This window comes from Sciurus carolinensis, chromosome 3 (assembly GCF_902686445.1).
Source record: "Sciurus carolinensis chromosome 3, mSciCar1.2, whole genome shotgun sequence".
Classification (NCBI taxonomy): domain Eukaryota; kingdom Metazoa; phylum Chordata; class Mammalia; order Rodentia; family Sciuridae; genus Sciurus; species Sciurus carolinensis.
Genome location: NC_062215.1, coordinates 50,427,237 through 50,445,716, shown reverse-complemented (window position 1 = coordinate 50,445,716; position 18,480 = coordinate 50,427,237). Strand labels below are relative to the sequence as shown.

The window sequence follows — 18,480 nt, the reverse complement described above, 5'->3', positions numbered from 1 at the left end:
TAGGACAATGAGAAGTTGTCATGATGGCCTATCTTTGGCTAAAGCTCTGAGGAGTGGATCAGGGTGGGATGTTTTCCTCCTCACATTCCACCTGACAAGCAGAAACAGGAGCTCCCTCCACTTCAAATTCATTTATATTTAATTTAAAGAAAGCAGTTCCTATTGGTCTTGCTTTCTTCAAAAGGTAAACATACTCAAGTTCTGGGCAAGCAGCATTAGATAACATCACCTCTGCCACAGTCACCTCTTTACACACATATATTTTTTTCTAATAATTCAGCAAATACGGGGCTGGGGAGATAGCTCAGATGGTAGAGTGCTTGCCTTGTAAGCACAAGGCCCTGGGTTCGATCCCCAGCACCCAAAAAAAAAAAAAAAAAAAAAAAAAAATCAATTCAGCAAATACATAGTAAGCAACCAGGGCTATGAAGGCATCATTTCAGCAGATCCTCTTAACCCTCCAATCAACTAACACGTGGTCCCAGCAGCAGGAGGGCCAGTGGAAAACTGCGTGAATTAAATCACAAGTCACTGTACCAGGACAGGGCCAAAACGGAAGTAAAGGCTCTATAGCAACCTAGATTTTAACAAAAAAGAATCTTCCTATAGCCATGTTTCCCAAACTTCAACACTTGAAATACCACCTTCAGAATTTTTTGCCATGTTGATATTTCATCTGTACCAAATATGCTTAAAGCTTTTCTTTATATCAATTCACTATTATTTTTCTGGATTATACAAGTTAACTGAGTAGGGAAATTTTATAAGGCTGTAAAATCCATAGGTTTTAAATGCTAGTCATTTTTATTTCTAACATACAATAAAATATACAACTATTAAAATGTTAAATGTTTCTCTCCATATGATCTAAAATACGCTTGCCTAGCATGCTTTGGGAGATTCTGATATTGGATAATACACAAAGGATCCTTCATCAAACTGCCCACATAAAATTTTCCCATGCAAGACTAATTCTGTCATCAAAGAGCTAAGCAAACAGATTGAGAGACTTGGGACAGAGGCTGACTTGGGTACTAGCAATGTAAGCCTCTTCTTGTGAAGTGAGCTTTAAAGAAATCACCTTAAGAGCTAAGAGAGCTAGAGACATATGGTAATTCCAAATACATTTTTTAGCAGAAGGGTGGTTAATCTGAATTCACTGACAACTGACAAAAGGACATTGGGATTACCACAATTACTTTCTTATTCCTGCTATAACAAAGTATCCCAAATTTAGCAGTTCAAAGCAATACACTCTGACTCCCTTATAGTTCTAGAAACAAATCTGAAACCAGTTTCATTGGACAGAAATCAAGGTGTCCCTTCAGGGGCTTAGGGGAAAATCCATTTTCTGACCTTTTCTGGCTTCTAGAGCTTTATTCCTGCTATCCTGGCTTGTGACTCCTTCCTCTATCTTCAAATCCAGGAGGGTAGTGTCCTTCTTCAGTGATTGCATTGTTTTATTATTCCATGTCAAACCTCCAACTCTCCTTCAGTTTTTTGTTTTTGTTTCTGTTCTTTTGCAGGTGCTAGGGACCAAATAACAAGACTTTGCATATGCTAGGCAAGCACCCTACAACACCTTTTTTATAAGAACATCTGTGATTGCATTTAGGGCTCACCTGGATAATCTGGGATAATCTCATTTTGATAACCTTACCTTCACACAACTGCAAAGTCCCTTTTGCCATACAAGATAATATTCACAGATTCCGAGGATCAAGATGTGGATGTCTTTGGGAGGCTCATTATACAGCCTACTACATTATTTTTCTCCATTTTTAACATGAAAATTCAACTAATCAATGAAAGGCAACTCACTGCTATATGTGTGAAATCAGATCATTTTGTGTTAAGGAGAAGAATCATTTTTTTAGCTCTTTCAAAGGAAAAACCGGTCTCAATCCTAGTATTGGTGATATATATATGTATACGTGTGTGTGTGTATTTTATGTGTGTGTGTGTGTGTCTGTCTGTCTGTTTGTCTGTCTGTCTTTCTCTCTCTCCCTCTCTCATCCACACAAGAGAGAGAGCTGGGTATGGTGGCACATGCCTGTAATCCCAGGGACTCAGAGAGCCAAGGCAGGAAGACTGCAAGTTTGAGGCCAGCCTGAGCAATGTAGCAAGATCCTTTCTCAAAAAAAAAAAAAAAAAAAAAATTAAAGGTGAGGTTTGGGGACTGTAGCTCAGTGGTAAAGCACCCTTGCTTAAAAAGCAAGGGCACCCCTGTGGCAATGGGCAAGTCTGCACAGAAATTCTGGTTTCTTCACACCATTTCCCAGTGAAAGGAGCCAGGGATTCTTGAAGAAAGCTGATTCCAAGATTAGGACATGTCTGAAAAGGGTGAGCCTGGAACATCTTATTCTTGCAGAAAGCAAGGACGTGGTCACAGACTGAGAGAAACATCAGAAGGACTGGTCAACTGGGGATATCTTAGCAACTGAGAGAATAATGAAGACCCTACGCATGCTGGGAGAGATGTGCTTTCTGTGCCATTTCACCCTCAGAATTGTGTCTCTACAGTTCTGTGTGTGCTGCTGTTGAGGTTAATGCCAAAATTAGTTCTCAGAGCATTGACTTTGGTCAAGTCAACCCCATTTATTTTCTTGCTTTCATGTTTTTAAAAAGTCTGTCTTCTTGAGCATGAACTGTAAAGAATTTCCCAATAAACCAGTACCATAGCTCTTGGTTTTGGAACAGTCTCTGGGTGGTCTGTCACAACCCCTTGTGCCCACCCATTCTCACAGTTCACCTTGAGCTGAAGAGCACAAACTCAATGGTTCCATGAGGGGATCTCAGTGGCTCCGCACCCCTCCCTCCTGCCATCCCCCATAACCAGTGTACCTTTGAGTGCCCAGCACTGGGATTTTCACTTCACTGTTAATCCTCTTCCTCATTAGGCCCTGTCACTGGCATATGAACAGGGTAATGACTGGTGTGGGTCAGGCTCTTTAACTCTCTAGGAGAAGACTGAAAACTGAATTTCTAAATTGAAGATAATTTGACCCTTTGGTTTTGTGGTTATGTTCTAAGTACAATGATTTTGTTAGTAAGGTTTTGATACTTGATTCCAAAATGGCCTGGCTGGCCATTATCCCAGCCTATTGTTTCTCTCATTTAATGAAAACCAAAAGAATAATTCAGTAGTTCGGTAAATCATATGGAGATATTTACAACAAAAGTGGTATCCTTCTCCAGTGCCCCTGACTTATGACACACTCAGATCACAATAAAGATCCAGATGGGGCTGCAATTCTACACTTACCACCTATGGATATAATGGCCTTTGTTCACTTTAACAAAACGAATAGAGGCTGACTGTTGTCCTGACAGGGATATAATTTTTTATCCTCAGAGAGTCTCTCCCTCAGTTCCTGTGAGAGAAAATGGCTGACTCTGCCCTATCTCTGAGGAGAAAATGTGCACATTAGAAAACCACCAGCTTAACTGTCGTCTCCCTGGGAGGCCACCACAGAGAAAATCCAGCTTATGTTGGCAGCTAAGGGAAAAATACCTCATGTTTGTCTATATACACATGTATCCACTCGGGTCTCAAATGGAGATGTGGATTGGGGAGATGCAGAGGAAGATAGTGCTAGATATATTCTCAGCACATTCAGCAAGGTCACTGGTTCTCCAGCTTGGCAACACACTGAAATCAATCTGAGGAGCTCTGGAAAGTACTAATGCTTGGGCCCCAGTCCTGAAGATTCTAATCGACTTGGTATAAAGTACTGGTGGGAGACAGAATAATGGCTCCCAAAAGATGTGCACGTCTTTGTCCCTGAAACCTATGAATATGTAAGGTCACATGGCAAAGGGGCATCCACACTGCAGGTTAAGGTTGCTAATCAACTGACCTGTGAGTGGAGAGATCACACTGAATTATCTGGGTGGGCCCCACATAATCAGAAGGGTCCTTAAAAGTGCAACAGGGAGGCAGCATTAGCAGAAGAAGTGATGCAATATGAGAAGAGCTCAAGCTACTGTTGTTGGCTTTGAAGATGGAGCAAGGGGTCATGAGCCAAGGAATGTGGGTAGCCTCTAGAAACTGGAAAAGGCAAGAAATGAATTCTCTCCTAGAGTGTCCAGAAAGAAATGTGGCATTGCCAACATCTTGGTTTTAACCGAGTGAAGTCCATGACAGACTTGTGACCTATGGAGCAGTAAGCTAGGTTGGTATTGTTATCTTAAGCCACTAACTTTGTTACAGCAGCAATAGAAAACTAACGAAGATATAGTCCAGGCTTTGCAAGTTTTAAAAAGCTCCCTGGGGGATTCTAATTGGAAGCAAAGTGTGATAACCACTAAAGTAAAAGCAATATAAAGTTGTGCTAGTATGATTGCTTGTGCTGGAAAAATATGTGATTTCACCTGGGAAGTTGGTAAGATCGCCACTGAATTATACACCTTTTCTTAACAATCTATCATAGATATTGTGGCCTATCCACACACATCACAGGATGGGCATGCTTTGCCAGTTTGGGGCCAGAATCTTTTGTAGTCAGACCCATTGAATAAGCTAAATTTCTTTGGGATAAGGAACAATTTTACACCAAATAGGCATATCTTCCTTCCTTCCTTTTTTTTTTTAATGGTTCTGGGGATCAAACCCAAGGCCTCACAACTGCTAGGCAAGAGCTCTTACCACTTAGCTATATCTTCACCCTGACAGATTTTTCTATAAAGCTTATTTTCTTACTGATACAATTTCAACTAAGGAACTCACCAACAAATGAATTATATGCAAAAACATAAACTGCATATATGTTGATGTTAGCAGCATCAGGAAAAGGACCAAATTGTTTTCCTCTCTATGTTGAAACTATGAAAAACCACTATTAAGATTATGCAGTGTTTTTCCATTTGCTTTAATAATCAATATGTGATAGATAATAAATGGATGTGATAGACAAATGGAATAATACTCTGGGAACAAATGAACTCATTCTTCCTAGGAACAAGAAAGGAAGTGCCCATTACATAATTTTGACAAATGTAGCCTTCCCTTCACAGCGAGACTTTTGAAGTCATTACCAGGACTTCAATGCTGGCTTATACATCATGGTAACTTTCTTTGGAAGTCATTCTATCATGGTACCATCACCAAAAGCTAAGTTCTCAGAACCTTTTTCTTTGTATTTTTTCTCCCTACTTCATCTGCCTTGAAAGGAAACTGATGTAACAGAAAAGTCAGTCACAACAGAATCAGAAACCCTGAGTCAGTATTTCAATCCTGTCACTTATAAATGATGTGGCATTCTGAGGTCTCTCAGTTGCTCTGAGTTTTGTTTCTAACAAATAAGGATAATATTGCCTTCCTGATATTGGGGAAAATAAATGAAATGACATCGATGTCAGTGCTTAGCACACAGCAGGGAGGCTTTTGTAAATGAAGGTTCTTCACTAGAACCTCACCCACTCTTGTTTTCATGTACCATCTCTATGCTACGTTTCTCCCACTTTTTCTTTTTCCTATTCTCTCCCTGAGCTCTGGTACCATGTCTCCAACTATCAACCCAACATCTCCATTTGGACCTTTCAGTGACCTTTCACTGATTGTACATGTCCAAACTGGTCTTATGCTCTTCACTCAAGATGACTCCTCTCAATTTCCCTTTGTCAGTCACAGTAAAAGCACTGTCAGTCCCTTGCATCCATCCTTTCTTCTCCATTCCTGCTGCTACAACTCTGATTCAGGCTCTCATCCCATTTTAGTCAACTTTGGGTCCTACGATCAAAATATCTGACAAGAATAACTTAAAGGAGGAAAAGTTTATTTTTGGCTGACAGTTTTAGAGGTTTAGTCCATGGCAGACCAAGTTGGTTGCTCTGAGCCCAAGGTGAGGCAGCACATCATGGCAGAAGGGCATGGTGGAAAGGACTGCTTACCCTCATGGTGGCCAGGAAGTGGCGAATGGAGGACACAACAACAGGGAAGAAGAACCCTTCCAAGGCATGCATCTAGTGATCCATCTTCCCCAGTCACAAGGCACCACCCAGTACATTCTAACTAGGATGGACTGAGTGGGTTACAGCTCTCACAACCTGATCATTTCACCTCCAAACTTTCCTGCATTGACACAGGCGCTTTTGAGGGACACCTTGTATCCAAACCATAATATCTCCTCACACTATACAGCTCAAGCAAGAGTTTTTCAGGTACCATCCATGTCTCAAAGCTCTGTGTCTCCCAATCCAGTCTGCCATCATTTTCAAGTTAATCTTTCTCAAACTACATGTGTCACATCAAATCTTGAACAAAGATCCTTTAACAGTTCTTTTGCCCTGCAACCTGGTATGTATAGTCAAAGAAGCCCAAACTCGACTGGTTGTGTAGATAATGTGAGGTCCACACAGCCTAATTAAATCTTAAATCAGAGTGTACCAAGCACTGAGCAATTTCATGTCATTGCCATATGAAACAAAAGCTCTTGGGACAAATGGATCATAAAACAAGTATTTTCAAAAGCAGCTACTGAGTCATGCCTGTAATCCCAATAGCTTGGGAGGCTGAGATGGGAGGATCACAAGTACAAGGCTAGCCTCAGAAACTTAGTGAGATCCTAAGTAACTTAGTGAGACCCTATCTCAAAATAAAAAAGGGCTGGGGATAAAGCTCAGTGGTAAATTGACCCTGGGTTAAATCACTAGTAACCCCCCTGGACAAAATCATAATAAAATAAACAGTGACTGAGAAATAGATATTTTTGAAATCATATTTCCTTACATAGTATTTTATAACTACAGTCAAAATCAGTCACAAACCACCCTCAATTGCATTAATCCTTAACAATCCATTGATATTAAACCACTTTATGTTATATATTTTTAAAACTCTCAACAAATATTTAAGCCTATAGTATTTATACCAAATGGCAAACGTGATAAATCTCAAACTAGTTCTTACCATTTTGTTCATCCAATTCATTCCCAATTTCCTGTCCCATTTGTTTTTGGCGACTTATAATAGAGGAAAGGGCATCAAGGCCTGCATCCTGTTCTGAAAGAAAGAGAAAAACAATTAACTATCTAAAAACCAAAGAAATTTAAAGTCCATAAACATACTTAGGCATGTAACACAACTCAATATATGATACAAGGGATAGAATAATTAGCATAGAAACAAAAAATTAAATAAGTATATTACACCTTATACCAAAATTATTTTCAGAAGAATTAAAATTTTAAATATGAAAAATAAAATTTGATTATACAAACTTTCTGGTACTTAAAAGGGCATCTATAAATCAATAATAAAAAGACTTATGTCCCAATTTTTTAAATGAGCAAAGGATACAGATGGGAAATACACAAAAGAATTTTAGAAGGGAAAAATAACACAAAAAAAGTTTTGACACCACTAATTTAAAAAAAAAAGATTTTTTGGATTTATCATATTTGTAAGGATTAAAAAGAACAATGATACCTAAGGTAACTGAAGTGTGACGAACTAGAAGCTCTGAAGTACTATGTAATAGGAGGATAAGTTCAATTTATTGATCGAAATCTTTCTTGAGAGTAGATTGTGCCCCTTTTAGTCTATCACTTCTAAGTCTATGGAGTATATATAAGAAATACATATATAAGAAAACATTCAGATAATATGCAATGATGTATTTACAAAGATCTTCCCTGAAGTATTTCCCTGAAGATAACTAAACATGAAGCTGGATATCAATTCATTGTCTCTCAGCTCCAAAATCATCTTTTCTGAGTTCTCTGAAAATTTATGTGAACCCCTTAAATATATTTTTCCTTTGCCAGGTTTTTTCCCCCTGGCCCGTAGATGTGTGTGTATGTGTGTGTGTCTGTCTGTCTGTCTTGTCTCCCACCACAATCACTGCCTGCTATCTCTCTGAGGGAGTGGTTGCTAGAGCTAAAACCCAAAGGTAAGCTTGTGCTCTACCACTGAGCTATACCCTAGTCCCTGAGCCTTGTCTCTTGACAGAATCTGTCAATGCTTGCAACTTCTATGTCAGCTTTTCCAGTGTGCAGTGGCTAGTGGACAGCAGTACATGTGCCTTGCTTGTGTATTTCCTAATAAGAGAGCCTCCAATGAGATACTTCCCCATGGACACTTTTCCTTGACACCCTAGCTAGAGGGCAGCACTACTTCAATGCATGTGAAATCCAGTGACCACAATCTTTTTTTCCTTTGTTTTCAGGTACATTGGAAAGAACCCTCTGAAGTTGAGTCTACTGACTCTTTTCACCCAAACAATATGCCAGATGAAGGCAGATTATGCCAGCTGTGACTCCATTTGTTTATGGGCTTTTTAAATGACTATTTCACGTGAAGGTGTATCTATGAAAGCAGAAATCACAAAGGTCATCCTACTCAAGATCATATTAACATCTATTTATATTTTTTCAAAGGTTTTTGATGGCATTGAACCATTACACTTAGCTCTTTGATTCATCTGGAACTTATTTTAACTAAAAGTGTGAGGTAAGGATACCTTAGTGACATTTTTTGACACTGTATTTTTTTTAAACTATAAATGACCTGCTATCTCTAGGGACCATTCCAAGGGACCATTTTATAGTAAAATCACTTTATAATGAGATTCTTTTGGTCTTTAGTAACAACTTCTTGGATGGCCTCCAAGAGAAATCTATCATCAACCAAACACTGTTATAGGATGTCTGATGTTACAGTAAAACTCTAAATGCATCTGCAGAATAATCTATACATAGGACTGAAGGTAAATTGTCAGAGTGAATTAATAGGTAAAACAATTTAATAAGAGGAGATTTCTCTAGTGCTTTCAATTAGGTTAAGAGTCATCAAAGTCCTGAGTTGTTTTATCTAAAAGAGACATACATTATGAATGAAAAATAGTTACATTTTTCTTTTCTCTCAAATTTATTGTCTAACAACTACCTAAAAGCCATATTTCTAATGCATAACAGAAAGAGGACTAAAAATGCTGCTCCAATTAAGTAATTTCTCTAGGACCTTAGCATCTCCTCAACATGTTTAAAGTACTATAATAAAATTTCACTCCCTAATCCAAAGACACTGAAGATCTTGAACATGGAGACTCTGTGAGGGTCATTGAGAAGTTCAACCACCTAAGCCTCTCCAAGTTATAAAGAAGCATTTCTAAGAGTAGGTGGTATGGCCACATAGGGATAATAATCAAAATGTTGCCACCCACAAAAGTTAAAATAACCATGAACCATGCAAACAGTCTATTGCAACTAGCAAAACTATGATGATGTCATAATTACAGTTCACTTCCATAACCTGCCCTACTCTATCACATAACCCAAGACATTATGGTATCATAATAGATCACTGACAATGGACCACAAAACCTTCAGGTTTACAATGGTGTGAATTTTAAAAGATGGATGATCATTGTTGTAGAAAGAATAATGGCTCCTGCTCAAAGATGTCCATGTCCTAATCCCTGGAACCTGTGAATATATATTACCTTACCAGGCAAAAGGAACTTTGCAGATGTGATTTAGGTCAACAGGAGTGAGAAGGGAAGCTAGTGTCAATTAACTAGGTGGACCCAGTATAATCATGAGTCCTGAAAAGCAGAGAACCTTCCCAGCTGATGCTGTCAGAGGGACATAAGAAGAAGGGTCAGAGAGATGCAATTGCTGGTTTCAAAGAAGGAAGAAGGGTACCTTGAGCCAAGGGATGTGGGTGGCCTCTAAAAGCAGGAACAGACAAGGGAATGGATTCTCCCTTGGAGCCTCCAGAAAGGAATGCAGCTCCTGTGAACTTCTGACCTACAGAACTGCACAATATTAAATATGTGTTTTAAGTCACTAAGCGGGTGCTAATTTATTACAGCAGCAACAGAAAACTTAATACAATCGTTTTCTGAAAATCCCTTTGGAGCAATGGTGTATGTGGATACTTCCTATCTTTAGACATTCAGGAAAACCATTCTCTGAATGAATGTCATGTAATTGTGGGAAGACAATCTGGTGACTGCAGATTAAAACAACAAAAGGGACAATCATCAGAATATATTCTTGCCAAAAATAACAAACCTGATTCTGATCAACTCACTAAATCTAACCACCAATTTACAGAAAATATCTGGGAGAGAAGATGATGCTAAACAACACAGGATTCAAACAGTGAAATTTACATAGTGGGAACTACAAGGCAAATAGCACCGTTTAGAACTTCAGAGGAAAAAGGGAGAGTTGGAAAAAAAAAAAAAAAAAAGACCTTTTTTATTAAAGAAACTTACAGGAAAAGAATGATAAAATTATGGCATTTGCAGGCAAATGGATGAAACTGGAGAATATCATGCTAAGTGAGATAAGCCAATCTCAAAAAACCAATGGACGAATGATATCGCTAATAAGTGGATGATGACACATAACGGGGGGTGGGAGGGGTTAGTGTTAGGGTTAGAGTTAGGGTTAGGGAGGGGGGCAAGAATGGAGGAAGGAAGGACTGTATAGAGGGAAAAGAGGGGTGGGAGGGGTGGGGGGGAAGGGAAAAAATAACAATGAATCAAACAACATTACCCTATGTAAATTTATGATTACACAAATGGTATGCCTTTACGCCATGTACAAACAGAGAAACATCATGTATCCCATTTGTTTACAATAAAAAAAAAAAAAAAAAAAAGAAACTTACGGGACATATCAACTGATTGCAATGTTTGGACCACGCTAAACAGTCTAAAAGCAATCTAAAAGAAATCCTCACAGAACAATCAAGGAAATTTGAACACTATCTGGATATTTGATTAAGAAATTATTAATCTAGTAGAGATGATAATTACCTAGGAACAATACTTCTTTTAAAAACGACAGTCCTCATATTTTATAAACATAGAGATATATTCTGAAAGATTCGCCAACAAAATAATATGTCTGATATTTCTTTTGAAAATAATCCATGGGATGGGTGGGTGGGTAGACATATAAATGAAGTCAGATTATTTATGGGGTGTAATTGCTGAAGCAGTATGAGGGGGGAAATGGAGTCATTATCTTACTCTACTTTCAGGTTTGAAATTTTCCACAATAAAAAATTATCAATATTTTAACAAGTAAATTTTTTTTCTGTTTTTATCCATATTTTCCCATGTTACTCACTGATGCATTATCATTATATATAATAGTGGAATTCATTATTACATATTGGTTCAAACACATATATTACAATAGATTTTGGTCAATATTGTTCCCAGTTCTTCCTTCCCTCCCCTCTTTCTTCCCTCTGATCCCTCTCCTCTACACTATTTGTCCCCCTTCTATTTTCATGAAGTCTGCAGTCCCCACCTTTCTTTTCCTTTTCCCTATCTTTCATATATAAGAGGAAAATATACAACCTTGACTTTCTAACTTTGGTTTCATTTTGCTTAACATAATGTTCTTAAGTTACATCCATTTTCCTGCAAATGACATAATTTCATTCTTCTTTATGGCTGTAAATCTCCAATGGGTACACATAAGCACATTTTTTTTTTTAATCCATTCACACATTCACAAACACCTGAACTGGTTCCATAGTTTGGCTATTATGAATTGTGCTGATGTAAACATGGGTATGCATGTATCACTACAGTATGATGACTTTAATTCTTTAGTACAAATACCAAGGAATGGTATAGCTGAGTCATGTGGTAGTTCCATGTCTACTTTTCTGACGAACCTCTATACTGATTTCCACAGTGCTTGTACTAAATTACAATCCCATCAACAGTGTTGAAGTATTCCTTTTTCTCCACATCCTCTCTAGCATTTATTATTGTTTGTATTCTTGATGGCTGCCATTTTAACTGCAGTGAGATGATATTTCAGTGTAGTTTTGATTTGTATTTCCAAAATTGCTAGTTGAACATTTTTTCATATATTTATTGGTCATTTGTATTTCTTCTTTTGAGAAGTATCTGTTTAGTTCATTTGCTCATTTATTAACTCTGGTTTTTTTGGTATTAAGTTTTTTTGAATTTATATAGTCTACATATTAATCCTCTGTCAGAAGAGTAGCTAACAGATTTTCTCCCATTCTGTAGGTTTTCTCTTCACATTCTTATTTGTTTCCTTTGCTGTGCAGAGCTTTTAATTTGATGCAATGCATTTATTAATTATTAGTATTATTTCCTGAGCTTTAGGTGTCCTATTAAGGAAGTCCTTGCCTGTTCCTGTATATTGGAGTTTTGACCCTATATTTTCTTGAAGTCATTGGAAAGTCATACAGGGACATTCCTAAGAGCTACAACCACAGTCCCCTAGTTGAGCATATGACAAGGACCCCCAAGGACTGAGAATGTGTCTTTTCTTGTCCTTGCCACCAATGCAAGCCCAGCTAGTGGCACTACTAGGTTCACCTAAGGACTTATACAGGCAGCACTTGCTGTTTCAATCAATCAAACGACAACAAAGGGCTCTCTAGGTTTATAGAAGAAAAAAAAAAAATACAGTCTCTGCTAGATGGAAAGGATCAGGTCAATACTAGATAGCCCTGAAAGTAATACAGCAGATAAAGCAATTGATGTTGTGTTATCCAGTGTCTAGAGAGACGCAATAAAACTTTTCACATTTAACATACGTAAGCAGTTCTCCCTAGACGAAAAGTAGAAACAAAGGAAGGAAAGATTGGATCCAACTAGATAAAGGAGTCAATTACAACTTTAGGAAGACCCTAAGAACAAATCCTAAGAATAGATGATTTAATTTTTGTTTTAGTTTTAAGATCTTAGGAAAGGGAACCTTCTAATCTCTGGGATAGCTCCAAGAAAGGACATCTTCCAAGAAACTTGTGAAGTTGTGACTACAAGGGTTCAAAGATTAGCAACTAAGCTTCCTCAGTGTAAAATGGAGTCTGGATAGCCACCTTCCCCTCATTTCACATGAAAACATTTAGAGACCTAAGAACACAGAAATCTAGAATAAATATGCAAATTTCTGCTCAAATCTAGAAAGAACATCTACAGAATAAGAAGACTCTATTGTGCCAATTAAGAGACCCCCATCAACAGAGACCTCCTAAGCAAAGGTGAGGCACCCCGCACCTCTTCCAACTTAGGGACAAGAGTCTAGCTATATCCAGTTTCCTTCCTTTGCTCCATCTTAGGAATGTTTTAGGTGACCAAGTCATTGTCACCACCACAGCCACCTTTCCCTAATACCCATTTATGCCTCAAGTTTCAGCTTTAAAAAACACAGAAGCCAGGATAAGCCAACTGGTTACGAGGAGGTCTAGCTTCCAGATTAGGCAAGGAAGGCATTCATTGCCCTGAAGTCTAAATTCTACCGATAAATTGTCAATTTTGGATGATTTTTCAAAGTGTTTCAAAGGATCGAGAGACACACAGAAGAGCTAACTGGCTGGGCATGGTGGTGCTTGCCTGTAATCCCAGCTCTTTGAGAAGCTGAGGCAGATGAATTTCAAGTTCAAGGCCAGCCTCAGTAACTTAGTCAGACCCTGTCTCTAAGTAAAAATAAAAAGGGCCAAGGAAATAGCTCAGAGGTAGAACCGTTTGCCTAACATGTACAAAACCCTGGGTTTGATCCCCAGCACCTCAGGAAAAAAAAGGTGGGGGAGGACAAAGAAGGGCTAATGGATTCCATGGACAAAAAGGAAGTTAAAAATGATCTTTCTTGGCTTTTATTTTTATCTAATGCAGGACGTGGCGATGAGGCAAAACCACAGCAACCTCAGCACATCATCAAGATTCCTGAGGCAGAGAAAAGGCTAGTAAGGGTTTTGCATAAAGATTACTTCCATGTTTGTGTTTACCCCTGAAAAACAGCCTGCTCACAAAGCAACAAGGAACACAGCATTTCAAAACATGAAGGTAAGAAAAGGAAAAAAACCTAATTTAAAATATGCCACATCCCTCCCCTTCACATCATCCTCCTGTTCCCAGGCCCCATAGGACAGCAGGCCTTCAAAGAGTGAGAAACTCAATATAGATGTGCTCTGTTCTGCAGACTCCATGACTAAAGCTCAACAGGGGCATTCTCTCATATCCAACTGGCAGCAATCCCTGAATGCAGTCCCTTATTAGTGACACAGATACTTTCCCTAACAGAAAACAGCTTTTCTTTGGCAAAGGCAACAATGCCAGAAAAATTCATCAGAGCACACACACCTGCAATCCCAGTGACTCAGGAGGCTGAGGCAGAGGCAGGAGGATCTCAAGTTAGAGGTTAGCCCCAGCAACTTTTTGAGGCCCTGTCTCAAAAAAAAAAAAAAAAAAAAAAAAGACCTGGGGATGTCGCTGAGGGGTAAAGTGCCCCTGAGTTCAATCCCCAGTACCAAAAAATATTTTTTAAAAGATAAAGGAAAGATTGATCTATAAAAATCAGCATGAGGGCATTCCTTTCAGGAATTGTAAATCCTGAAGAAAAATGTGCTGTACAAGAATCACTGTGCAAGGTGTAAAGGTGTATTGCTTTTCATTTTTTTCACTTTCCTTCAAATATACTTATGGTGAAGACCCAAGAGAGATGCTGTGTTTCACTTACTAGACAATTTCACTGTAAAAGGAAGTTCAAAATAGAATTAGACTTCTGCTTCTGGCTAAGATGGACTGACAGGGACCAGATTTCCTTTTGACCTGAAATAACTGGGAAGGGAGAAAAAACAGGCAAAATATACAAGTTTGAAAACGCACATGTCAGGAGAAAAAGAGCAGTGATCCCCAAGCAATGGGAAACAAATAAGCTAAACTCTAAGACTGTCCCTGATTACTGCCTTGTGAGAGTTCTCACCTATAGTGGGGGATTGGGAGAGTCCAGGTGGAAGCTGGCAGAATTGAGTTGAAAGAGTCCAAATAGGTCAAAGTGGTTCAAGCATGCAGGGTACTATCACAGAGGACAGATCTGCATGGGGAGAGCTCTAGACCTGCACTGCATTCACAGTGAGTCTTTAGCTGAGTGTTGCATGAGTAATGGAGAAAAGAATCACTCTAAACAGTAAATGGGCTCAACCAGATCAGACATGGTTCCTATTCCCACCAACCAAGTTACTTCGTTATATATGCAGCATCATGTAGAAGACTCAGAATGATTTTGCCTCATTAGTGGGATAAACTACCTCTAGAATGGAGTTGGCAGATAGTAAGTATTTTAGCCTTTGTGGTTCATATGATCCTTAGAGCAATCACTAAACTCTGCCACTGTAAGCAGGAAAGCATCTATAGATAATGTATAAATTAATGAACACAGTTGTGCTCCCATAAAACTGTATTTATGGGGCTGGGGTTGGGTTCGGTGGTAGAACGCCTGCCTGGCACATACGAGGCACTGGGTTTGATACTCAGCACCACATAAAAATAAATAAAGGTATTATGTTCATCTACAACTAAGAAAAAAAAAAACCTTGCATTTATGAACACTAAACTTCGAATTTCATATAATTTTTACAAATCACAAAATACTCTCCTTTTGATTATTTTTCACCATTTCAAAAATTTAAAAGTCATTTCCAACGTGTAGAACTTACAAAACAGACACTAGGCCAGATTTGGTCCATAGATCATGGTTTGTTGACTCCTGCTGTATAATACCTCATTGGTCTGTTTTATAAAGCAAGACTCAAATAACTCAATAGCATCCCATAGAAATTCAAGAATATTTCTACAAATTAAAAAATATCCAGTACTGAATAAAGAAAAATGTCACAATGGCTGGTATCCAAGTGAATGCTTCTTCCAATAAGATCAGAAACAAGGCAAGGATGACTGCTCTCACCATTTCTATTCAGCATTGTACTACAGGTTGTAGCAAGTGCAATAAGACAAGAAAAATAAATAAAAGGTAACCAGACAGAAATGAACAAAACTGTCTTTATTAACATACATGATCATTTGTGTAGAATCCTACATTCTCAACAAGTAAACTGTTAGAACAAGCTAGTGATTTTTGAAAGGTTGTGTGATTCAAAAACAATATTTAAAAAAATTAATTGTGTTTTTATCTATGAACAACAGTCACTAAAATTTTTTAAATGCTATTTACAATAGAATAAAAATATGAAATACTTAGGGATGAATCTGATAAAAGATGTACAAGATATGTATAGTGAAAACTAGAAAGCACTTTTGGAAAAATTAAAGAACTAAATAAACACATTTATTTAGAATTAAATATATATTATGGATTGGGACTCATGGTTTAGATGTCAGTTCCCATGTTCACTGTAGCACTACTCCCAATAGTCAAGATTTTTTAAAAAAATCAATTTAAGTGCCCATTAGTGGATGAATGGATTTAAAAAATGTGGCATAGCAGATTTAATGCAATTCCTATTAAAATTCCAATGGTGTTCTTCATAGAAATAGAAAAAGCAATCATGAAATTCACTTGGAAAAATAAGAGACCCAGAATAGTCAAAGCAATCCTTAGCAAGAAAACTGAAGGAGGAAGCATCACAATAAAGACCTTCAATTATACTACAGAGCCATAGTAACAAAAACAGCAGTGGTACTGGTACCAAAACAGATATATAGATCAATGGCACAGAATAGAAGACACAGAGACAAATCCACATAAATTATAGTTATCTCATTAGACAAAGACCCCAAAAACATATATTGGAGAAAAGATAGTATCTTCAACAAATGGTACTGGGAAAATTGGAAATCCATATGTAGCAAAATGAAATTAAACCCCTATATCTCACCTGCAAAAAAAATCAACTCAAAGCAGATCAAAGACTTCAGCACTAGGACAGAGACCCTAATCTAATAGAAGAAAAAGTAGACCCAAATCTTCATCATGCCAGCTTTGGATCTGACTTCCTTAACAAGATTCCTAAAGTGCAAGAAGTAAAATCAAGAATCAATAAATGGGATGGATTCAAACTAAAAAGCTTCTTCACAGCAAAAGAAACAATAATGTGAAGAGAGTCTACAGAATGGAAAAAATCTTTATCACAAGCATCTCAGATAGAGCATTAATCTCCAGAATATATAAAGAACTCAAAAAACTTGACACAAAAAAACAAATAACCCAATCAATAAATTGGCAAAGGAACTGAACAGACACTTCACAGAAGAAATACAATCAATCAACAAATATATGAAAAAAATATTCAACATCTCTAGCAATTAGAGAAATGCAAATCAAAACTACACTGAGATTCTATCTCACTCTAGTCAGAATGGCAATCATCAAGCAACAATAAATGTTGGAGAGGATGTGGGGAAAAAGGTACATTCACACATTGATGGTGGGACTGCAGATTGGTGCAACCACTATAGAAAGCAGTATGGAGATTTCTAAGAAAACTTGGAATGGAACCACCACTTGACCCAGTCATCCTACTCCTAGGTTTATACACAAAGGACTTAAAATCAGCATACTACAGTGATGCAGCCACATCAATGCTGATAGCAATTTAATTCACAATAGTTAAACTATGGAACCAACCTAGGTGCCTGTCAATAGATGAAAGGATAAAGAAACTGCGGTGTATATATACACAATGGACTATTACTCAGCATTAAAGAAGAATGAAATTATGGCATTTGCCAGTAAATGGATGGAACTGGAAAATATTATGCTAAGCAAAATAGTTCAATCCCAAAGAACCAAAGGCTGAATATTTTCTCTGATATGCAGATGCTAATTCACAATGGCAGGAGGGAGTAAAGGTATTTTGAACTAGACAGAGGGGAATTAAAAGAGGGGAGAGGGCATGGGGGTAGGAATGATAGAATGAATCTGACATTATTACACTATACACACATATGATTACATGACCTGTGTAACTTTATATCAGGTACAACCAAATGAGAAGTAATACTCCATTTATGTATGATGTATCAAAATGCATTCTACTGTCATGTATGATTAATTAGAACAATTTAAAAAATATTTAAAAATAAAAAAAAATTAAAGAACACTAAGGGGTATAGAACAAATGTGGTACATATAAGCAATGGAATACTATTTAGCCGTAAAAAGAAGAAAATCCTGTAATTTATGACAACATGGATGAGCCTGGAAGACATTATTATGTTAAGTGACAGGCACAGAAAGGCAATGCTTAATAATCTCATTAATATGCAGAACCTAAAAAAGTTAAACTCACAGAAGCAGAGTGAAGAATGTGGTTACCAGGACCTAGGTAATGGAGGAAGGTTGGGGGAATTAAAGAGATTGGTCAAAGGACACAAAATTTCAGTTAATTTCAAATAAGTTTAAAAGCTCTTATTGTGTCAGGTTTAGAGGCTTAGGCAGGAAGATTGCAAGTTCAAGGCCGGTATGAAGTTCAAAGCCAGTTCAGTAAGACCTTTACTCAAAATAAAATAAAAGGGATTGAGGATGTAGCTTAGTGTGCAAAACCTTGGGTTTAATCCCCAGTACCTATAAAAAAAGAAAAAAAAAGAAAAAAAAAAAAAAAAAAGAAAGAAAGAAAGAAAAAAGATTTAATCATGGTGACTAACATACTTTAAAATTTCTTAAAGAGGAGACTTGAAGTGTTTTCACTACAAATAAATATATGAGATGTTTATGTTAGCTTGATTTAGTCAT

General features: G+C 37.6%; 1 protein-coding gene across 1 annotated transcript in view; it reads right to left on the bottom strand.

The window, feature by feature from the left end:
- The window catches only part of Stx8 (syntaxin 8), a 248,723-nt gene that overhangs the window by 180,579 nt on the left and 49,664 nt on the right, over positions 1-18,480 (bottom strand). The window contains exon 6 of the mRNA XM_047546175.1: positions 6,911-7,003. Within this exon, the coding sequence (XP_047402131.1) occupies positions 6,911-7,003 (93 nt within the window). The remainder of the gene's footprint in view (positions 1-6,910; positions 7,004-18,480) is intronic.